Source organism: Solanum pennellii, chromosome 10 (genome assembly GCF_001406875.1).
Source record: "Solanum pennellii chromosome 10, SPENNV200".
Classification (NCBI taxonomy): domain Eukaryota; kingdom Viridiplantae; phylum Streptophyta; class Magnoliopsida; order Solanales; family Solanaceae; genus Solanum; species Solanum pennellii.
In genome coordinates this window covers 80,384,900-80,409,635 of record NC_028646.1, presented here as the reverse complement: position 1 = coordinate 80,409,635, position 24,736 = coordinate 80,384,900, and the positions used below count along the sequence as shown (strand labels likewise).

General features: G+C 33.2%; 3 protein-coding genes across 13 annotated transcripts; 2 read left to right on the top strand and 1 right to left on the bottom strand.

Annotated features, from left to right (window-relative positions):
- Positions 1 to 4,379: 4,379 nt before the first annotated feature.
- On the bottom strand, positions 4,380 to 23,659 carry LOC107031826 (probable 3-deoxy-D-manno-octulosonic acid transferase, mitochondrial). Of its 11 annotated transcripts, none has more exons than XM_015233305.2 (16): positions 23,506 to 23,659; positions 23,302 to 23,369; positions 13,421 to 13,655; positions 12,337 to 12,430; positions 11,675 to 11,717; positions 11,163 to 11,285; positions 10,757 to 10,876; positions 10,591 to 10,669; positions 10,303 to 10,419; positions 9,252 to 9,349; positions 8,289 to 8,379; positions 7,504 to 7,623; positions 7,249 to 7,319; positions 5,455 to 6,330; positions 4,757 to 5,147; positions 4,380 to 4,673 (listed from the first exon to the last, which is right to left on the bottom strand). In XM_015233305.2, exons 1-14 carry the CDS (start codon positions 23,549 to 23,551, stop codon positions 6,142 to 6,144), a joined length of 1,494 nt encoding a protein of 497 aa, XP_015088791.1. In that variant the 5' UTR covers positions 23,552 to 23,659; the 3' UTR covers positions 4,380 to 4,673; positions 4,757 to 5,147; positions 5,455 to 6,141. The 11 variants fall into 11 exon arrangements, with proteins under 11 accessions (XP_015088791.1, XP_015088792.1, XP_027768266.1 ...); XM_015233306.2 differs by having other exon boundaries at positions 4,380 to 5,147; positions 5,455 to 5,567; positions 6,156 to 6,330; XM_027912465.1 differs by having other exon boundaries at positions 4,380 to 5,147; positions 5,462 to 5,567; positions 6,156 to 6,330.
- On the top strand, positions 14,614 to 16,868 carry LOC107031823 (crooked neck-like protein 1). The gene has a single exon (XM_015233301.2). The coding sequence runs from the start codon at positions 14,667 to 14,669 to the stop codon at positions 16,680 to 16,682; it is 2,016 nt and encodes a 671-aa protein (XP_015088787.1). The 5' UTR covers positions 14,614 to 14,666; the 3' UTR covers positions 16,683 to 16,868.
- Positions 19,838 to 22,263, top strand: LOC107031824 (cytochrome P450 76A2). The gene is made up of 2 exons (XM_015233302.2): positions 19,838 to 20,828; positions 21,122 to 22,263. The coding sequence occupies exons 1-2, from the start codon at positions 19,914 to 19,916 to the stop codon at positions 21,725 to 21,727; spliced, it is 1,521 nt and encodes a 506-aa protein (XP_015088788.1). The 5' UTR covers positions 19,838 to 19,913; the 3' UTR covers positions 21,728 to 22,263.
- Positions 23,660 to 24,736: the final 1,077 nt, after the last annotated feature.

Genomic DNA, 24,736 nt, shown 5'->3' with positions numbered 1-24,736 from the left:
AGCAACATTAATGTATGATTAATTTAATATAAGTGTATATACAAGAAATATTAGATACTATTACTTAAAACTATGTAATTATATAAATATAAATTTTTATAAGGTTCAACATTTTTGGGTATATAGACAAAATATGGGTGACATATGGCAAAAGTGATTTAAAAAGAATAAAAAAAAAGTAATAAACTATATGAGATCAATAACAATAAAAAATTTAATCATCCTAATTAATTTTTTATATATAAAGCACACATTTAATGCACATATCCAAAAATTAATTTATATTAACAAGTAAATTTCCTTTAAGATTGCTAAACATCTATTGATTAAAATATCTGTAGTTTAAAATTAAAAGACAAAATTATTTTTTAAAGCGCAAGTTAAAAGTGTAGATATTTTTTATCTTAATAATTCATTCATCCCAATTTAGCATACTGTTATTTTAAAAAATAATCATTTTTCTAAAGTTAAAATCTTAAAAAGAATTTCTGTACTCTTAGTAAAGCGATTAATAATCATAAAAATATTTAAAACCTATTTCAAACTATTGAATTCTAAAAATTATTGTTTTCTTCAAAATTTCATATTTGATAAAATAATATTATATAAATAAATACAAAATAAAAATAAAAATTTATGAAGTAAAAATCATCTTAGTTATTAAAAAGAACACTTCATTTACGAGAGTCAAATCAATTTAAAATATGAATATTATAATATAAAAAACCACGAAAAACACGATTTATTGAAAATAGGTGTTTATTGGGAAAAAAGGAGGGCGTAAGCAGTGAAGCATGGGACCTATCGTACTATAGAACATGTTCTAGAAGGAACATATGGTCACCTAGAGAACCAAAAAGTAAAAATAAACCAACGTGATGTACTCGTGGAATGCTTTATCTTTAATTAGAAATTTCGAGTTTGAATTTTGAGAAGGGAGAAAATTAATATTGGGAGCGCAATCATCGAATAAACTCTACAATGCGTGATTCGAATATAGTCGAAATTTTAATATAAACTTTGGACACAACTTTAATATGGGCTCTCAACACCGGATGAAAGAAAAAAAATAGAAAAATCATATATTTTGGAGCAACAAGTTAGAATTATTTGGCTATTGAAAAATAAAAATAAAAGAACAATAATCTTATCATGACGAGATAAAAAATTTTATTAAGAAATTTAAAATATGATAGAATATACAAAAGAATTTCATTTTTTAAATAAGAAATAATATATTTGAAATCTATATATACAAAAACTTAAAACACTTTGTTTAAAATAAGTTTAATTTATGCGATATTACGTATTCAAATAAGTTTAATTTATGTTGTTGTTATAATCAATGGGCAGAATTATCCTGTTGGCGTGCCCTTTTTCTTTTACGGTTATGCGTACAAATATATATTATTACTTTTTATAACATAGTGTCACGATCAACTTATGGTCTTTTCATAAAATATTTGTTGCCTTCTACCAAAAGGTATAATTTTGTGTCCTTTGAACATTTGTACTATAATAGAAGAGAAAAATCAGAAATATATTTTCGAACTATTAAAAATGGTGTGTAGATATCTTTTGTCATACTTTTAGGATATTGATCATTCAAAAATCAGAGTATACTGTCATTCTCTACTAAATAGGGACACGTGATACAATCTTATCGGTTGGTCCGATTTTAATAAATGTCAGATTGGTGGATAAGATTATGACACGTGTATATCCGTTGATATAAATGGTATATATGCTTTAGTTTTTGAACGGTAGGGGTATTAATGTCCCAAAAGTATGACGGAAGATATTTACATACCATTGTAATAATGCGGGGTATATCTACTCTTTTCTTGTAGTGAAAATTTTGCTTGGCCTAACGAACTCGCCGAAATTTGCGCAAAATTTCAACTATACTAAATCATTGTCTATGTCATAGTTTTTGATGAATTTTCATAATTTAGCTATAACACTTACTACGTAGTTTTGATATGTTTTTGCTTCAAATTGATATGAATAAACTTTAAATGACAATTATTCACGTTAGACACAATCCAAACGTTCATAAATCACTTGACAAATGACACATGTTTGTCTTCTTCCAACAATTAAGTTCAACATAATTCAACCATTATAGTTTTCATGCTTATTTAGCTAAATCAATTATAAATAAAAGAAAAATAGTCTTTAATATTTTAAGAAGTGACGGAGCTAAAAAATAAACTTTAATCGTCAAAAAAGAAATAAGAGAAAATTAATAGTATATTATAAAGTCTGCAGGTACAATAATACAATGAGTCAAAGCTTTGCTGCTCTAATCTTGCCATCATCCCCCAACATTATTAGGTCAATTTAATAAAATATTTCTAAATTGTTCAAAGTGGTTTGAAAAGAATTAGTACTAAGCCTTTTTTTGATTTTTTTAATAAGTTTCACATGATACTAAAACTTGGATCAAATCCTTCTAAAGATGTTTTGGATATGGAAATAAAATGTGAAAATTGTAATTTTAAAAAGAAGATAGGTTATTTGTTACAATATTAATGATTATAGTGTAAAAATTTATTTTATAGAATATAAGACAATAGACTTATTTTTGCATTACCGTTTTGCTTCTACCACTTCGACCAAATCTTAATTCTATCACTCACGTTTATTTGAAATCAATATTTTTAATATGAAATATAACTTGCAAAAGATCATTAAAATCATAAGATATAATAAATAGGAACTCTGTACTTTTAAAGTAAATTTAGGGCCCGTTTGGATGGGCTTAATAAAAGCAGCTTTAAAAAAGTACCTTTGAAAGTGCTGAAACTTATTTTTAAAATAAGCAGTTATGCGTTTGGATAAAAGTGCTGAAGTTAAAAAAAAAGTTGTTGATGTGTTTGGCAAATAAGTGCTGATAAACAGCTTTTTAAATCAAAATGTCTGAAATACCCTTAAAAGCTGTTAACATAATAAAAATTAATTAATTATATTTTACAGCCATAAATAATTATATTTTGCTATCATTCACATATTTCTTTCGCATCACAAATTATTTATAAGAGGAATATAAACTTATTATAGATTTTAAAGATATATAATTTGAATAGATCAAAGAATGATTTAAGATTTATTTTAGTTTCATCCATAGGTAATAATAATTGTCTAAAAATATTAAGGGCAAAAATATTAAGGGTTATGGAAGAAAGAGATGTTAGGGTTATGTGAGTAATTTGAAGATTGTATAAAAATATTAAGGGAAAAAAGGTAAAAATGTGGTCAACTTAAAATAGCTTATAAGCTAAAAAAAAAAAGCACCCCTATCCCAACTTTTAACTTTTGGCTTAAGGGCCCGTTTGGATGGGCTTAATAAAAGCAGCTTTAAAAAAGTACTTTTGAAAGTGCTGAAACTTATTTTTAAAATAAGCAGTTATGCGTTTGGATAAAAGTGCTGAAGTTGCTATGCCGAACGTGAAAAGGGAAAAATGGAAGAAAGAGATGTTAGGGTTATGTGGGTCATTTGGAGATTGTATAAAAATATTAAGGGCAAAAAGATAAAAATGTGGTCAACTTAAAACAGCTTATAAGCTAAAAAAAAAAAAGCACCCCTACCCCAGCTTTTAACTTTTGGCTTAAAATAAGTTTTTTTTAACTTAAAATAAGTTATTTTGAGTATTGCCAAACAGCTAAATAAGTCAAAAACCAGCTTTTAAGTCAGTTTGACCAGCTTTTAAGCTGAACCAAACAGGCTCTAAAATAAGTTTTTTTAACTTAAAATAAGTTATTTTGAGTATTGCCAAACAGTTAAATAAGTCAAAAACCAGCTTTTAAGTCAGTTTGATCAGCTTTTAAGCTGAGCCAAACAGGCTCTTAATAATAAAAACTTTAAGAATCAAACCCATAAATTCAAATCTTAAATTTGCTCCGTACGACAAATACAACAAATTCCAAATAGTTAAAAATAGTTATGTATACCTAATTTTGTCGTAATTATTATTTTGAAAAAAATAATTGTAGTGGGGAAGGTCGTATTTTTTTGGATTTTGATCATTTCATATTATATAATCTTTTTTTTTAAGGTGGTGGCTATTACAATAATTATTTAACATTCGAACATATTCTTATATTAAATATAATGTATTTTTGACATTATAGTGTACGAAAAAGAAAAAAGGACGGTAAGTTGAATTTTATATTCTTCAACAACTGCTTTGAAAATACTGATTTTTATCTTCGATGAAAGTCTATGGGAGACGAAATAATATGAAATATATGGAACGAATGAAACTGTTCTATCCTTGATGAAAGTCAAGATCTTGGGTGACGGAGGAATTCACATGGACAACGTTTTTGCTTTACAAGATCTAGATGATAGAATTTGAATTAATTGAGTGAGAGGATTGAATACCGAATGGTTAAACTAAAAGACGAGAAAGGAAACTTCTCAAAGGGATAAACATTTCCACAAGCAAAATAATAAGTAACGACATGCAAAGAAACACTGCTCTGGTGGAAGGTAGTAAGTACTCGTGAATTAGTAGTGATGCACACAAATTGGCCCCAATACCAGGATTATACCCCAAAAAAACACAGTTCTACTTAATTTAATCTGCATTTTGTATGTCGAACGCTGTATACTTCTCAGCATTAGTCAATGTTGTCATTGTTCATTTCCCAGCCATAGTTCGTCATAACTGTAACAAATTGTGAACTGAACAAATTTCTGGAAAATTTTCACCTAGGTCGCCTCTACGATGAATATTATGACTGGATTTACCTGTTACCACAGCAACAACAGTCAGCATTCGAGGCACTGATTCCAGAATAGAGTTCTGATGAAAGATGTATAGATGGATCCCAATAGAAGCTGAAACCATCGCGAAGCTCAGAAAGTTGCTTGACGCAGCTAGAGAATAAGCCAATGTATAGTAGTGGAGAAGCCATGCAAGATGTAAATAACTTTAGTCAGCAAATTAGTCCAGAGATTTCAAAGAATCGCGTCCAATCAACAAAAGTGCAAATGCACTCCGTTCAGATTATCAAGTTCTTCATTTCAATCTTTGAGCAATCTCACTCAGGAGATTGCAGCTATTCCTCTTACATGCCTTAACAGTTAGTATTGCAGCAGTAACATCACCTCGAGCAAATCAAGCATTGTTGTCACTGGACTGAATCAATGATAATTTAAAGAAGTCAGTTAGATCCTTCTTCTACACTAAATTATGGTACTTAATAGTAGTAATGTGATATAATGAACATAATAGCAAATACTGATGATCCCTAAACCAGGAATACTTCATTCTGTGGAAGATCTTTGTGTCGCTTGTAGCAGAACAAGCTTTGACTTCCTAACCTTACAAAATTGTTCTCTATTGAGTTTATGCGAAAAAAGTTCTTAATCAAACGGTGTACTAAAGGTGTTACCTAACACTACCCAAATTACAGCTAATGATATGATTAATGCATCTGCAATACCTGATACCTTATGATACCACTTCCGTTCGAGGCCTCCCTTGAAAAATCCTTGTCCTCTTAGGCTGCTCTTTACTCCTAAACCATCTTAGGAGGCAAATCTCACTAAGGACAATCTGAGAAAGCAAAAAAGTAGATATTAAACTGCCGCGAACTATAAAAAAGAAGCAAGGGAAATCCAACTCGTCCAGGGTATTAGCCAAGTAAGTGTGTAGGTGGGATTCAAAAGAAATGCATTACAGTAGCTCCTGCAGAAATTTCAGGCAAGCAAGCTTACAGCTGAGGAATTAACAGAGGGCAACCAGATATCTAATGAGGTACTTCCAGACAGAATCTAGCATGCAATGGGCCGAGGACATTTCTCGTCACATTAATGAATTCTGTTTAGATGAAGACCACATTAATGAAAATAAACAGTGGAGAATGTGATCTATACTGGGGACAACCAGATATTAATGAGGTATTGCAAGACTGAATCTAGTGTGCAATGATCCGGGGATGTTTCTCATCACATTAATGAAAATTAATAGATGAGAACCTGATATACAGGGGAAGGAGGGAACAACATTCACATTCTTCACATTTTTCTTTCCTGTTCAAGATCTCATGATATTGATGCAGGAACTCGTGAATGCTTTTTTTAACATGACACAGTCCAATCATAGATGGGAATGATCTGAAGAAAGGGATTCACAGCATCAAACCTTTGTTTGCCAGTGCAACCCGAAAAACGTGGAAGTCTAAAAAGCAACAAACATTTTTAGTGATCCCACAAGATAGAGCATGATAAGCTTGCTTAGCAGCTTCTTGGCGTTCTTCCAAAAGTTTTGCATCACTAAGAAGGTTGCTGAGAGCTTCAACAAGAATATATCCAGAAACCTGCCAGAGCAAAGGAGCCAGACAAGGATCTCAAAAAGGGAGACAAAAAAATAATATACAAAGTAATCCAGAGTAAACACTGAAATATGCTGATGCCTCTGTGATAAGAGTACTTTCAACCCTTCAGGCTTGTAAGTGCATAAGCTTCTACACTGTAGTTGGTTTATCTTTCTAGTAAAGATTGTACTGCTGAAAATTAAAAGGCACTGTATCAACTTATATATCTGACATACCTTATATGGATACTTCACTATTACAGTACTATGGTCTATGCTATCAAAAATATTTGGAATTTCTGCAGAAGATAACAACCTGGTTCTTGAAACTTTTGTCGGCCAAAGGCTTTTGACCTTTTCTTTATGAAGTAAGTAATTTCATCTAAGGCGCCTTGAAATGCTAATTTGTACAAAAGATAGTTAGCTCCAGTACATTAGATGCGCATTGTAGGAGAAAGACAGGGAGCTAATGTATCCAAAATTTGCAGTCAAAGGCTATTCACTGAACAGTTATTAATTATAAGAGTCTTGACTAGCTTTATCTCTTCATTTCCAATCATTCAATAAGAGCTATTGAACAAGAAATGTCAAGCTCAAAATGCCAAGTGTTATGTTGCTGTTGCACCTTCTCATTTTTTCGGTTATAAACAACGTTGAGTCTCCTTTTTCTCCAAAATAGGTTAGTTATCTGCCTTTCTCCAATTTAGGGTTTGTGTATGCAACATTCAAGGATCCTCTCATAATTGACCTTGAAATTGACTACATAAATAAATGAGTTTTTTGCACATGTTGAACTAATCCCTTCCTAAAATATTCATGTCATCCTTCTCTTGCAATAAAAAGCATAAATAGCACATTATGAATGCATTCACGAATGTCCAATGCACACCAGCCGAGTGTGTATAGATCTAAGCATCCAGACCTGTAATATTGACAAAGGATTCAAGCGTTGCATCTGTGTTGCCATATGAGAGAAATGACCGATATAAGGACCTGATAATTGAACCAGTAGAAAAAACTGATATAAATATAAATATGCACCAGATGAGAATCAAACATGAAATTTTACTACAAATTAATCAGTCACTCCAAAGAAACAAATGAAAGAAGCCTTGATCCCAGCGTAGCTGCAGACTGGATCCAAGTTTTCTATCTAAAAGATGGAAACGGAATTGACCTGTCAAAATAGCACAGCCTGCTGCAGCGGCTTCTGAAATATTATGACCAGCTGAACCTGGTAGAAATGAACCTCCAATCACAGCAATTGGTGTTAGTCTGTAAAACTTTTGTAATTCACCTACAGAGCAAAATAATAAGAAATATCAATGACCTCACTAATACAGCTCTGCAACAGCAAACAGAAGGATGTATTTCATCCGTTAAAATTTACTGTACTTAATCGTCTACCTTCTCTAGGCAAATATCATATACATATACGAAAGTTGTTATATGGTGTGGATTGTGGCTCAACAAATAAGATTTAGTTCTTATGAAGGTATAGCTTCTTTTGGGGTTAAATTTTCAACCTGCTCTCATGAGCAAGCTGGATCTTCTCTATAGGTGGAACACAGGGAAATTTTGCAAGAAAAAGTGAAACTTCTATTTGTACCTTGTTGAAGTATGTGGATCTACGCCATGAAAAAGTTTAAGCAAGAAGAGAGAGACGAGATCATTAATTGGTATGCACCGCACCCTAGTCATTCTAGGCAATTTGATCCATAACTAGAACAAAGCAAATTAGCAACAAACTCTAAACTCTTTCTGATTTTCTCTTTAGCTAATCTTAGTTTGTTAGAATTAACAAAAAACGTGTGATGGAGATCATTCGACAATTTCACCTACAGGAAAATAATAACCCACTAACTTTTTAGAAAAGAGATGGAATGTAAAGCTTAAACAGATCTAAACTGAAAATCTGAGTCAGCTAGCTTGAGGAATTATCATAAGGCCAAAGAGGTTAACCTAATGTGTCAACCACGTATATGTTTGTCCCTGGCATGAGCTTATCGTGACGAGACCGTAATGCTACCCTTACTCCATCTTTCTCCAATTCCTGCATAGTTGAGGAAGACAACATAAATCCAGTTTACAAGTTCCATGTTATGCGATAAAGGCCTCTTTTGACATCAATCCTGAGGACATTTTTAATGACAAGAAAGTGGTAAAATCAAGGCTCATTATGAATGTAAAACATGTGGTCACTGGTAGCGTTTAAATGTATGTCAGATACTTTAATGGGCTTGACTGCACTTTGAGGAAACCTAGTCTTTTGGGTTCTGTGGAACATTTTTGAGTTCAAATGTGGCTGAAAATTGCCTGATCTTGGTGGATTTTCTTCTACTATCTCTGTGACCAACAATTATCCCTTCCTTTCTCAGTTCCAATGAGACCACATAAGAGCTTCAACGTAATTATTCCCTAAAGATGGAAAAAGCTACAGCCATCTGACAAGCCTTTCCTTAGCCATCCATCTCAAAGAGTATAACATCAGTTTTTCCAGTCTAGTTTGAACCTGTTGGGCGATGGACTTCCCTATTAGAAACATGGGATCATGATTCCACTAAATCATACGGTTTACGGTCAAAATGCATGCTGTTCTCAATTTTCTAACAAAATATGGCTGTTTTCAAGTATTTTTATGTTGACTTGACAAATTTCTTGCTCTTGAACTATAATGCAATATCAGGAACCCATCCAACTATTTCCTCCACTGCCCACTGGGTCGACATGAGAATGAGGATGAATACAAGCATAAAGAACAGATCAAGATTATTCAAAAGTTCACTCAACAGTTTGAAGAAGCACTTGAGTGTGATCATGGTTCAATAAACTTAATGATTTGGTTTTAGCTTTTAAGATAGAGACGTTAGGGCAATATGAGAAGGACAGTAAATAAATACTAATAGGGTAGAACATGAATCATACCAAAGCAATTTGTTTTCCATGCTGAGGATGCCGAGGCACAATGATGGTGATGATATCCGGATGTACTTGCTTTAAAGCGCTGTGTACTCCTAACATGACTGCATATAAATATGTTATTACAAATTCAATCAGCAGCACAGAGCAACTTTAGTTATATTCAATGTCATCAGCCCATGAGGTACATTCTATTGACTGCTTTTCTACTCTATCCCAAGAGCAGAAGCTTACTCAGGTCATACGGGAAACCCCTCTTCCCTTTCCCTTTCTGATCCCTTTCCACTTAACAAACACCAATTACCTTAAAACACACAATCAATACATGCATCTTTTTAGAAAAAAATAGAGAAGTAGAAAAAAGTTCCTTTTTAACAAGTTAGAAGTGGAAAAAACTAGCTTATGTTAAATTGGAAAGGAACAAAGTGCACATGGCTTAAGCTTTGTTAGCTGAAGTGGGAATACAAGGTCAAGCTGAATCACTTTTTTTATTATTTTGTTACTTGAACAGTGATTGTATGACAAACAAACTTTGGAAGTTTTTTCTTCACTCAGTCCTACACTCATTCAACCACATATAAGTCACAAATAAAGTTTGACCAGTACCCTCTTAACCTCTCTTGAACAACTTAGAGAAAATTGCAAGGGAAGTTAAAAAGAAGCATATAGACAGAACACAGTTTCTTTTAAACTTGAACCGTGATTGTATGACGAACAGACTTCAGAAGTTTTCTCTTCCCACAGTCTAGACCCATTCAACCAAATAAACGTCATAAAGAGGGAGTTTCTCCAGTACCCTCTCCACCTCTCTTGAACAACTTAGAGAAAATTGTAAGGGAGGCAAAAAAATCACATACACAGAAAACAGTTTGTTCACACACATGCCTGCATAAATTCAAGCTTAAACTATTAATATGGCATAAAGTAACAGAAGAAAAGGGCCTTCATGACTCTCTTATCTAACACCCTTGCTTCAGGTTCGAGATTCTTTTCATTTCTTCATCTCCATGAAAGGTCTTTAATATACTGACAGACATTATATAGCAAAAGCAACTACCTTTTTCTTCACCCTTATGAATAGAAGATGCCATCCAAACCTTTCTGTTCATAAGCTGTACCTGCAACTCTTCCAGCGCTCTTTGATCCCCTTCATTTGTGTCAATGTTCCCTACAGCTAAAGGGAAAATAACAAGGAAGTGAGAAGAAGGGTACAATCAATGTCTGCTCTCTGGTAAGCGTGGTAAATGCAACCATATTCCTAAAGGAATATATAAATGAAGTTACTACGAGTGCTAGTACTTCTATCGTATCATGCAAGCTAATAAGTCTTTGTTTTTGTCCATACCATACTTTAGGTCACCACAAAAATTTATGATGAAAGGTGGACACTGCAGCAGTTGAAAGCGGATTGCCTGGGTAGTACTCTTTAAAGAAATAAAAATCAGAACATTAAAGGTAAAATGATGTCTTTAAAATCCAGACACTTCAATGAAAATATATGAGATGCGTACCAGTGGAAGAATCAGCAAGAATTTGGAGAGCATTAATGATGTCAGAGAATTAACAAATGGCTGAGACCAACTGTCATAAGATTTTGCAGATATTCGAGCATTAAGCAATGCAAGTGCAATCTGAGTAGCATAATGAATGAGCGTAAGCAGAGACACAAACCTAATACAGTGACATACAAGTGAATACAATGAGAATTAAAACGAAAAAGAACAAGATGGATGCTAAACCACAAAATAGGGTGTCTGGACGATAACAGTGGTTACACAAAATAGTGTTCTCATGAAAAATTAAGTGAAATTCGCATAGAATCCTTAGTAGAAAATATTATCCTTTAGTCAAGATACTAAAAGTTACAATAACAGGCATCTCTCAGTTCAGAAGCATTCAGAAAAGATGTCTACCTACCTGATTTTTTGCAGCACCTATAATCAGGTTTGGCCAAAGTTCACTTTCCATTAACATGATTGCACTTGGCTTCCAATAACAAAGGAAAGCATCAATGGCGCCAGGAGTGTCAACTGGAGAAAACTGGTAAATTTGTAAACATGTTAGAGACGCTCCTTCCCTATCTTCTATCTTTGGTGAGAAAGCCATGCATAAAATATAAATCGGTAAGAGTAATTTTGGATTAAAAGAAAACGTAAATCTGTATTATAAGTGGAAACAGGCAGGTCAGAAGACAAAATATTCAGAAGAAAAATTCGTGCACAAAAAGAAATGCCAGAACATCATAAGAACTCTGAAAAATAAGAAGGCGAGGTGTGATCTCCTGTTTTTAGATTTCACTTGCAAAAGTCAAAATTGAAACAGTAGTACATTGAAAAGGAAGTTGGTGTCTTGTCAGATAACTCAACTTAGTGACGTCAATCAAGCAAAATGTAAGTTGTGCATCAGTCTTAAGGAAATTGAACAAGCACCTGATAAAGGACATTATTTGGAAGCTGGTGCTTTATTACCTCACTGTAAGAAAAATACAAACAAACTAGGTATTAAATATGAATTAGCTTTTCAGCAGGGCGTGAAATGAGAAGTGAAAATAACACCCACATGAATCTGACGGAAGTTGTTAAAATGACAAAATTGGAATATCCACATCAGTAAACAAGTTAAAGTAAATTGCATACTGCAAAGTAAAATCTATTTATTTTTATATTAACTGATCTAAGACAAATCTTCTGTTTCTCATCACAAAGTAGTTGATTATGCCTGCATTGTTTTGATCCAATAAGTTAGATATGACTTCTGTTTCTATTGGGCACTAAAAGGAATCTTGAACATAACTTGCATTCCACTACTATCAACAATGTAAATGCACTCTCAAACAGGTCTTTCTTTTCTTGTGTCAGCAATTAATACACTAAGCTAGATTTTTAATATCAAGGATATCTTGTGCCATTAATTTTCCCCCATAATTGCAGAACCACATCTTTTTATATATTTCCCAAACACTACCTTCCATTTTGTGCAGTAGAAAACTAAACTATAATTGCAAAATACTAAGTTTTCTGGCTACTATCATACCACAAAATTTTTTATTACCAAACACTTCAAGAAACTTTGAATTACAATTGAGACTCACAATGCTGATGTGGTGGTTGTGGTCATCAAGACAGTTACATCAGGCCTCCTCTCTATGCAGCATTTAATCACAGGAATCGCACACATTCCTTCACCTAATTCCGCATTTTAACAAACAAATTAATAACCGATAACAATTTCATATTAGGATTACAAAGAAAAAATAACAGTAAGAAATACTATTTGTCCCAATTCATGTGACATACTTTCTTTTTTAGTCCATCCCAATAAGAATGTCACTTTTCTATAATTAGATATAATTTAACTTTACAATTCATATTTACCCTTCCTTAAAGAAATGATTTATTGCCACACAAAGGGTAAGTTTGTTTTAGATCTCAAATTTCAAAAGTCTATCATAAACTTGGTGCAAATTCACAAGGTATCACATAAATTGGGACAAAGGGATAGTTCGATCAACAACTTGAACAACAATTGCACAATATACAATTGTATAAATTACAAATACCTACACAATAACAAAAGTAATATGTGTGCGTGTTTGGGGGAAGAGAGTTTATATCTACAAATACACAAAAAAAAAATAAAAATAATATGTCTATGTATATATTTTTACTCTCTAATTCTAATATGCATACATTATGAGTCTCTCTCTGCTTGTGCGCCTAGAGTAACACTATATTTGGATGGTTGTTACATATAGTTTCATAATGTATCGTATTTTATTGCTTCAATGAATACAATGATGTTGACACATAATGTCAGACATCAACAATTTGAAGAATAAATCCTACATGGGAAGTAGGATATAGGTTAAGCTACTATAAATAAGTAGAAAATTGGATAAATAGGGCTACTAAGTAGTAAATAAACACAAAATGAGGAAAACAAATAAGGTAACAACGTGATTACACCAATGGATCCTTATATAAATTGACACTTCTTGTAGTTAGTAGCAACGGCTTAAACAAGAGGATATAATAAAATTTAAGTTACAATTATTGTATTTAAACTAAAAACACAATGCAATGTAATAAGTAACAACAATCCAAACAAGATGTAAGAGTGTGTGTGTTAGTATTAAGACATGGCCAAAAAAAAATGGAAGAGAGAAGAAGAGTTACCAAGGGAGACAGCGTGAAACCAGAAGAGAGGGCCAGGGGGCCGAGAAAGAGAAGGGACTCCGAGACGCTCGCGCCAGCGGAGAGGATGTTCCAGGCCACGGAATTTGCGCCACCGCAGGTGCAGCTGAATCAGCGGCGATAATCCATAAGTTAGGGCTCTGTAAATTTTGTAAATCAGCTCACCTCTCTCCATCGCCATTTTCCCCAATGCTGCTTCTTCTTCTCGATTATAGCACTGTCAATACTGTTCAACTGTGAGTCTCGTTATTTTGTGAAGAAGGGGGATTATTTGATTCATATTGAATTTACTTGACAAAAACTAAATTTTAAACAAAAAAAAAAAAGTACATTTTTCTTTAAAAGTAATCGTGAAATATTAATAAACTTGCTACTTAGTCAAACTATATATCTAATGGAGGAGGTACTAATTTTACTTAATTAGTGTATCTATATCATATATAATAATACATTATCATTAAAAATGAAGCTTAGGTTTACATAAAGTTTCATGCGTTTATCACAAAATTAGCTACATTAAATTAAATTTATACGTATATTTTTATATAATTTTTTAACGTATATCATATAGATAGTGTGTATATTGTCGTTGATAAATATTACCCTTAATTAGTATATTGATATAAACAATTTACAATAAATTATATTATGTTTAATAATTAAACTAGAGAATTTAATTAATCAAGTAAATAAAGTAGGCATAATACATATATTGAACCCTAAACTTGACTTCAAATTTTAACTTTGACCTCCAACTTTCACAATGCACAAACAAACACTTTAACTATTCAACTTTTAAATAAATAAACACACGAGTCCTACATGACAAAATACACTTAGGACACCACGTAGGATAAAATGACATGTAGAATGACATGTAGGACATGTGTGTTTATTTGTTCAACTTTATACAAGTTTAAGGGTCTACTTGTGCACATCCAAAATTGAAGGGCATAAATGTCATTCGAAGCCAAGTTAAAGAGCATAATTATTATTATGCCTATAAAATATATCTAAATATTATATTATAAGAATTAAGATTTATCGTGTCCAACATAGGAAAAAATTGTACTTAAAACTTAATTAAATAGGAAAAAATTTACCTTAACCAAATAGGAAAAGACTTTGTATGTGATATTATACAAAGGAAGCCTCCTTTTATGGACAAAATAACATAAAATTGTCACGTATTTTTCCTTCTTCTCTACCCTTCAACAGAATTCGGTTAATGGCTTCAGTAGCTATGCGGGTGAAGAACAAAACCCCAGCTCCAATCCATATCACGGCAGAGCAGATTCTCCGGGAAGCTAGAGAACGTCAAGAGTCGGAAATCACACTGCCCAAACAGAAAATCACTGATCCAACAGAAGTAACTGATTACCGCCTTCGCAAGCGGAAGGAATTTGAGGGTTTAATTAGCCGTACAAGCTGGAACAAGAGTGTGTGGGTGAAATATGCGGAATGGGAAGAATCACAAAAGGATTTGAAGCGTGCTCGTTCTATATGGGAACGTGCACTTAGAGTTGATGTACTTAATCGTGACCATACTATCTGGTTGAAGTATGTGGATATGGAGATGAAGAATAAGTTTGTTAATCATGCTCGTAATCTATGGGATCGAGCTGTTATTCATTTGCCTAGGGTTGATCAGTTGTGGTACAAGTATATTCATATGGAAGAGATGGTTGGCAATGTAGCTGTTGCAAGACAGATTTTTGAGAGATGGATGGGGTGGATGCCGGACCAACAAGGGTGGTTATCTTATATCAAGTTTGAGTTAAGGTATAATGAAATAGAAAGAGCAAGAGAAATTTTTGAGAGATTTGTGGAGTGTCATCCGGAAGTTAGTGTTTGGATTAGGTTTTCAAAATTTGAGATGAAGAATGGGGAGACTGGGAGGGCAAGGAATTGTTTTGAAAGGGCTGTGGATAAGTTGGCAGATGATGATGAGGAAGCTGAGCAGTTGTTTATGGCGTTCGCAGAGTTTGAGGACAAGTGTAAGGAAACGGATAGGGCAAGGTGCATATATAAATTTGCACTTGATCAGATACCAAAAGGGCGAGCTGAGGATTTGTACAGCAAGTTTGTGGCATTTGAAAAGCGGTATGGTGATAGGGAAAGTATTGAGGATGCTATAGTTGGAAAAAGGAGGTTTCAGTATGAGGATCAAGTCAAGATGAATCCACGTAACTATGATACGTGGTTTGATTATATTCGTCTAGAAGAGAGTGTTGGAAATAAAGAGAGGATTAGAGAGGTTTATGAGAGAGCGATTGCTCATGTTCCTCCTGCTGAAGAGAAGCGGTATTGGCAACGATACATTTACTTATGGATTAATTATGCATTATATGAAGAGATAGATGCACAAGACATGGAAAGAACTAGACATGTTTATCGGGAGTGTCTTAAGCTGATTCCGCATCACAAGTTTTCATTTGCAAAGATTTGGTTGTTGGCTGCGCTGTTTGAGATTCGGCAGTTGAGACTCAAGGAGGCACGGCTTCTACTTGGAGAAGCGATTGGAAGAGCTCCTAAAGACAAGATATTTAAGAAGTACATTGAGATAGAGCTGCAATTTGGGAACATAGATCGTTGCAGAAAGCTTTATGAGAAGTACTTAGAATGGTCACCAGAAAATTGCCATGCTTGGAGCAAATTCGCGGGGTTAGAGAGGTCCTTGTATGAAACGGAGAGAGCCAGAGCTGTTTTTGAGCTTGCAATTAATCAACCTGCATTGGATATTCCAGAGTTACTATGGAAGGCTTACATTGACTTTGAGATCTCTGAAGGTGAATTTGAAAGAACAAGAGCACTATATGAAAGACTTCTTAACCGCACCAAACATTTAAAGGTGTGGATAAGTTATGCCAAGTTTGAAGCTTTGGCTATGGATTCAGACGTTGAACAGAAAAAGAAGTGTCTGCAAAATGCTAGAAATGTTTTCGAGAGGGCCATTTCTTACTTGAGAATATCTGCACCAGAACTGAAAACAGAAAGAGGAATTCTTCTGGAAGAATGGCTAAACATGGAAAACAGTTTTGGTGAGTTTGGAGATGTCAATTCAGTCCATGCCAAACTACCAAAGAAACTGAGGAAGAGAAGGCAAATAGAGACGGAGAATGGTCCAGCAGTCTACGAGGAGTACATAGACTATCTTTTCCCTGAAGAAATGCAGGCAAACAATCTTAACATTTTGGTTTCTGCTTATAAATGGAAGAAGCAGCGGGTTGCATCCGAGGATTAGCCAGATTCTGTGTTAGCTTACATTGTATATAGATTTTATTTTACTGTTTTCTGTTAGCTTCCACAACTCTAGGTTTGGTGTAACCCAAACTTAAGTTTTGCTCAATTTGTCATCACTAATTCTTTTTTTTTTGCAAATTTCCTCCTTTTTTTTATAATTTTTTTTTCTTATCATTATACTATTAATTTTGCAGATATACAATTATTTCCGTCATTATTTTTTGGAAAAAAAATGGAGACCTCATCCCCAGTTCTGTACCGAAAAAATGAAGATTATTATCTACGTCTTCTTTGCCGGAAAAAATAGAGACTACTATTTCATATCTACTTTGCCAAAAAAAATAGTAATCATTATTCAAATATTTTCTTTCTCCCTTTTCGCCTCTCCCACACACACCACCCAAATCCCATCCCCATAAATCGAAGTAAAAATAAAAAAAATCAAAATCAAAATAAACAAAGAAAACATAGATCTTTTAAAAAACCACTAACTCATTTAAATGTGAATAAAAACGAAGGCATAAAGAGAAATAAAAAAAGGAAAAAGGGTCTGATATACCCCTTAACTTTGTCATTTAGAGCTGATATACTCCTTGTTATGAAAGTGGCTCATATATACCTCTACTTATAAACAAATGACTCACATATACCATTTTCCTCTAACGGAAATGAAAAAAAAAAGATAATTTTAATCTAACTTTTTGTTATTTTTTTCTACAATATATAATCCCATATGAGTAACTTTAATCCTCGTCAAATATTTTTTTTTGACCTTTTTTTGTTTCGATGACTAATTTAGAATTGTTATTTTGATAATCAAATTTATTTATGTTTCACTAATATTCTTGTAAAACTTATTGTAGATGACCAAATTTTTTTCTTTGAATACCAAAATCAAATTACAATATAGACAAAAAAAAATAGTTTAAATTTTTTTTCTTTAAACAAAGGAATGAAAGAAAAAAATAAAATAAGAATAAGAAACTCAAATAATTATAATAAAAGAAGTCAAAAAATAATTTATGTATTAAAAAAATTAAAATATACCTTGAACTTTGATAGAAGGATCATATATATCCCTAAATAATTTTTTAAAAAAACTAAAAGTAATAAATATAAATTTAAAACTAATTTTTTTAACTTCCATTAAATGAAGGGTATATATGAGCCATTTTGTAACGGCAGGGGTATACGTGACCTGTTTGTATAACGGTAAAGGCATATATGAGTCACTTTCATAACGAGGGATATATCAGCTCCAAATGACAAAGTTGAGGGGTATATCACCCTTCTCCCATAAAAAAATTAAATTCATACATAATATGGAGAATTAACAATAGTGAACTAGGGCGAGTGATAGGGAAAAAGAACGACGGTGGGCTGCTGTGGAGGGTGGGTGAGGGATATATAATTTCTATTTTTTTCGGTTGAAAGTCTTTTTCAAAAAAAAAAAAATCTTCACTCGTTTATATTCAAAATTTATTTTTATAATTATTTTAAATTAAAATATCACATGTTTCATTTCATTTGTTATTTTGCCACATCATATACATGTGTTACACACATTTTTTCTTTTGACTAAGGATCAAAAAAATGTTTAATGTATTAATATTTTAAGCTTGGAGTGCCTAATAGAAAATGAGGTTTATTGAGATATCTAAATGAATTATGCGAACAATTTTAAGGGGTCACAAATGACTTAACTCTTTTGTAAATTTGAGATTACTCACATCTACCAATTGAGCAATTAGTGTAATAACGACTTAATGGTTATATAATTTATCATTTTGGATTATTTGCGATAGAAAATATAGACTATGAGACACTGTACGTGATTTGCCAAGAATACACGAATATAATTTATTTAGAAGAGTTCTCATATTTAACGTAATTATCTTGAATATATTTATATTCACATTATTAACATGAAAGAGATATTGATTGACATAGCTAACCAACTTATTTTCCCCTTGAAAGTCATCACTGTGTTTTATTCGTTTTTTCTTTTTTATTTTACGTGATATTATTTCTTTATTACTAATCTATCCAAAAAGATTAACATATTTGGATAGTTATACAAATTTTATTTTTTCTTCTTTTTAAACTTCATCACAAATCAATTGCGTAACTGTAACAAAAGGAGTATAATAAGTATCTTAAAAATGGATTTAAACGTTAGAAATTTTAGTGTTTATCTAATTATATCATATAATCGTTAAGTGTTATAATTGGGTACCAATTTACTAAAGTTTCTTACTATCATTTTATTTTATGAATAGTGATCGCAATTATTCTAAGTACGTCTACCATCATGTCAGATAAATAAAGAAAAATGTCGTGGATTTATCATTGACGTTCACAATATTAATTAGGGATGGCAATGGGACAGTATAGGGTGGGTTGAGCTTAATCCGTAAAATTTTTTATCCGCCTCGCATAGCAACACTGTCATTTTCAACCCGCCTTACTCCGCTCCGCATAGATTCACCCCGCATAATTTCTTTTAATTTTTTTTTTAATTAAGTTTGATACTAAAAATAAATTCATTTTTTCATTAAGTACTATTAATTTAATAGGATAGTGACTTCAAATTTTATTTTTTAGAGGTCAATTGGGAAACATGCAAGAAATTGTATTATTTTTTATTGAACCAATTACATTTATTATCTTTGAATATTTTAATAATTTTAATGAAATTATCTTAATAAATAATGTTTATCACTCTATAATATGTAAAAAGTTAAAATTGAACCCACATAATATCACATATATCCGCATCCCGCCCCCATATTAATTTCTAAAAAACCCACTTCAACCCACCCCGCATCTAACCCGCCTCACATAACCTTAAACTCGCCCCAGCCCGCATAGCCTTAAACACATCCCGCCCCGTCCCATTATCATCCTTAATATTAATAAGGCATTGAAAATGTTGAGCTAACCTATACAAGCAAACGAGGGTTGAAGTTTCATAAAGAAAAATCAAGGTCATATGTAATTGACACACATAACACGTAGCTCGAGACAATAACTACCGCGTGGTGCCAATGTTTAAAATTTATAGGTTCTAAATTTTAAAATAACAACCCTCCGTATTTGATTTTTGACGGGGTAATTAGGACAAAAATAATTAACGTGCGCGCAATGAATAAACAGTGGCTATGAGGTAATAAGAAGCAATATAACATTATTTATAGCGAGCCAAATAAGTCACTAAAAAAGTATAGGAGATATGGAGTGGGAATGGAGCTATCTGTGTTTTTCTTCAATCATCTTAGTACCAGTTTTCATCCTATTTTTTTCTCAGAAAAAGACTACAAAATGTTCTTACAAATTACCTCCAGGACCACCTGGATTACCATTTTTTGGTAACATGTTTGAACTAGGAACAGAGCCCTACAAAAGAATGGCAGCTCTAAAACAGAAATATGGCCCTATTTTGTGGTTAAAACTTGGCACCTCAACCAACATTATGGTTGTTCAAACAGCTCCGGCTGCTGCAGAATTATTTAAGAACCATGATACTTCCTTCGCGGATCGATTCATACCTGATGTAAATAAAGCACACAATTACCATCAAGGGTCTCTGGCTATAGGCCGATATGGCTCATTTTGGCGCTTTCAAAGGAGAATATGTACTGTGGAGATGTTTGTACACAAAAAGATTAGTGATACAGTGCCAGTACGGAGAAAATGTGTGGATAATATGGTAAAATGGATAGAGAAAGCAGCGAATTCTGCTGAAAAAGGAAGTGGGATTGAGGTAACACGTTTTGTGTTCCTAGCGTCGTTTAATATGCTGGGGAATTTGATTCTATCAAAAGATTTGGCTGATCCAAAATCTGAGGAGGCCTCGGATTTCTTCAATGCCATGAAGGGAATCATGCAGTGGTCAGGTATTGCTAATGTTTCTGACATATTTCCATTTCTTAGGAAGTTCGATTTACAAAATTTGAGGAAGAAGATGGCGCGAGACATGGGGAAGGCGATTGAGATCATGACTATGTTTCTGAAGGAACGGGAGGAAGAGGGAAAGAAGGGTGTAGAGAAGGGGAAAGATTTCTTGGATGTATTGCTTGAATTTGAGGGTACTGGAAAAGATGAACCAGCTAAATTATCAGAACATGCGATCAAAGTATTAATAGTGGTAAGTTTTTTTTAAAAAAATCTCTACAATTATCTTTTCAACATTAATAATTTTTCATTTCAATTAGTTCTATTTGGAGCAGATAAATTTATGGTCCTCAGTCTTCACTCCGCAATCTTCATTTCTTGTCTTTTACTACTATTGACCACTTTAATTATGAGGACTAATTAGATTAAAAAGTTAATGTAAATTTTTTGGGATCTTTACACAAATAGGCAGTTGGGTTCACTATTTCACTTTTCCTATCTGGTATACATACATTATACACTGATTTGTATAGGGTTATGCATCAGGAAATGTTTTTAGCTGGTTCAGAGACGACCAGCAGCAGCGCAGAATGGGCACTAACAGAGCTCTTGCGCCGTCCAGAAGCAATGGACAAAGTGAAAATAGAGATATCAAAAGTAATAGGACCAAACAGCAAGTTTGAAGAAAGTGACATCGAAAATCTTCCTTATATGCAAGCTGTAATTAAGGAATCACTTCGTTTACATCCTTCTGTGCCTTTCTTGATCCCAAGAGAGACAATTCAAGACACCAAGTTCATGGGGTACAACGTACCAAAAGGAACTCGAGTTCTGGTGAACACCTGGGCTATTGGAAGAGATCCTGAATGTTGGGATGACCCTATGAGTTTCAAGCCTGAGAGGTTTCTTGGCTCAAAAATAGACGTGAAGGGTCAGCATTATGAGCTAATTCCATTTGGTGCTGGACGGAGGATGTGCGTTGGCTTGCCTTTAGGCCATCGAATGATGCATTTCGTTCTAGGGTCGTTGCTTCACGAATTCGAATGGGAGCTTCCTGACGGTGTCTCTCCTAAATCTATCAATATGGATGAAAGCATGGGTGCAACAGCCAGAAAACGCAACTCTTTGAAAGTAATACCAAAAAAGGCTTGAGAACTCATCAATCTTATCGAGCCAACAAGTAGTATTTGCAATGAGGACATCTTAGTACCTCAGTTGGTTGTTCACACGACCTTTAACCTTGTTGGTGAAGGTTCAATTCCCGACATTGTTTTACCTACCCATTCTAAAAATATATATTTGTAATGCTAACTGGAGTTTCCCAGTACAAAATTTATAGTATGTATCGAGATCTTTGTCAACAAGATTGTAATTTGGAGAATTTCATATGTATGATTAAAGTAATACTTATTTAAATCAATTTTAGCTTGAGTAGTCTTTACGAAGTTACTTATGGATCAAACTTTAATGTCTTTTTGAAGTCTCGCATGCTTTTTTGATGTTAGCTGTGCGGGCAAGTTATGTTAATGTTGGCACCTGGGCCTCTGGAACCACCCTCCATCTGCAGCCAGCGGGTTCTGAGTAACCTCCGTCTCACATTTAAGGAAGTGATTATCTATGTTGAAAAAATCCCTGTCGTCTATACTAGGATCTTTTTTTAATTTTCTTCCAATAAGATATAAATTATTAAAGGCTACCAAGTCTCCTCTATAAGCAATAAAAATTGTTGGATTGGTACTGGATGTGGACAATTTTACCCTTTCTGAATGAAATAAAATACAAAAACACACACCCTCTTCTTCTTCTTTTTAATAACTATGGTATCTTAGCCAGCTTCTGCGCACCTCAACTATTTCCACAAAATACATGTCACCTCCCACCAACAATATGTATCAAGTAACTCTGTCCACCTAACAATTGGAAAGAAAACACCTAGTGCTTTTGTCTATGCTAGGATTTGAACCTAGAGACGTCATGAAACTATCAGTTTCCAAGATAAACAGTCAGCTTGAAGCAATTTCTTCTTCGACACAGATTCTATAAGACTTCAACTACTATTAACATGTACATAATCGTTGTTCATGCTACTGATAATTCTCAGAAAATATTTCAGTCTTTCCAGTTTCCTTTTTCGTTTTCTACTTAAATCTTGATTAGGAAGAGGAAATGGAAATATCATACTAGACGATGATCTTCTAGGTTTTATTTTTTGGTAATAATGACCTTCTAGCTAGTGAAGATAGTAAGAACAACAACAACATATACCCCCTAAGCTCATGGAAGTAGAGAATTTTTTTCCGAAAGATCCCCAACTCAGGTAACGCATATCAAAGAACATATAGAAGAAAGGAAGACAAAACAAATACTAGAAAGAACATTACATAACATGGAGGAAAAAAGGACAGTAACAACAGCAAACATAAAGATAGAAAGTAAAACTTGCATAAATCCAAAAGCACACCCTCTCTAAACCTCCACATCATAACTTCCACTTTATGCAGAAGAAAACTAAACTACACTAGTGTATTTTATTGAGAAAATCTCTGTCAGATGAGAAACCATACAAAAACTATAACAATCGTCAATCAATCCAAAATATTAATCCATTAGGCCATTATCACATCACAGAATTTGTTTATCACCAAAAACTTGACGAAACAATGAAGGATCAAAATAAAATAAAATGAAACAGCAGCATAGACTTTAGATTCAAAATTGAAACTCACAGTGCTGTGTGATAGTTTCCTCTTTTCTATGCAGCATTTAATCAGATGAATCGCGCATATTCCTTCACCTAATGCCACATTACAGCAAGCAAATTTCAATTTAGCATGAACAAAAAAGCAGGGATAAATATACCGATCAACAAATTGGGCAGATTAACTGCAAATTCCAAAATTCTCATATACATACGGATCGGAGAAGCTCACCGCTAGCGCCACCGCAGGTGTAAGTGAATCTGCAGTGATAGGCCATAACTTAGGGCTCGATAAATTTCGATCGCCATTTCCCCAATTTCCCTTTTCTGAAGAAGAAGGGGAAAATTACTTACGAATTACAAAAAGGAGAAAAGAAGAGGGAAAAGCGTGGGTCGGGTTTAACTGAAATTTCGCGGGTTAATTTTTTGGATAATATTTTAATATAAATGATACTTCCTCATTTACTTTGTTTATCTCGTTTTAATTTAATACGAGATTTCTTTTTTAATTTTGTGATTATAAATTCAATATGTAAAAAAAATCGACATAGGATAAATTAATAAAAACAAATGTTTATGTTTGATTATTCAAAAGTTAAAAAATATTAGAAAAGATTAACTAGTTATATTACATCTTCAAGAGCTAAAAAAACCTTCAAATTAATTCAAAGCTTTTGTCATATCATATACGGAAATAGAGTAGAGTCGAAATTTTTATCAAGAATGAAAAAAATATATTATGTTATTTGAGGTTTAAATCCAAAACTTTGTTCAAATGGACACTCATTGGCAATGCGTCAAAGGTATAACTTTGTCAAGGGTGTCCAACTATAAATATATAAATGTATTGACATATATACAACATAATTTTCTTACGAAGTTGGACACCATGAGGTGGCTATAGCTACACCCCTGCAGCCTAGCCCCATCCATCATAAGCCTCGCAGGCCAAGGAATTTGATGGACTAGGACGAGCTGACCTTCCAGTTGGAAAGGCCTGAAAACTCTCAACCCAATCCGACACTAGAAGAGCCACGGGCTGGGCCAGGCAAACGTTTTATTTTGAAACTTAAAATTATATAACATTAACAAAATAAGAAGATCTTCAAATCAAATATGGCGAATAATGATATCGTGTTAATAACACTAGCAAAAATTATAGTGTGCTTAACATGTATATGAATCTGGTATGATGCACGTATCCGGTGTGATACATTCCAAATACGCAAGCGATATAAGAGTGTAGCGTGCGAAATGGGAGGGAGGTGAGGTCAGGAGATTTGTTTATGTATCCTAGACATATGTGAATCCACTTGGATGTACCTATAACAAATTAAATTACACCTAAGTTTAAGTCCATGTATCTTGACACACCAAAATCGAGTAAGATTCATAATATTAATACATAGCGTACATCTAAGTAATTAGTTCATATATTAGTTAGATTTATACAAAATATTTTT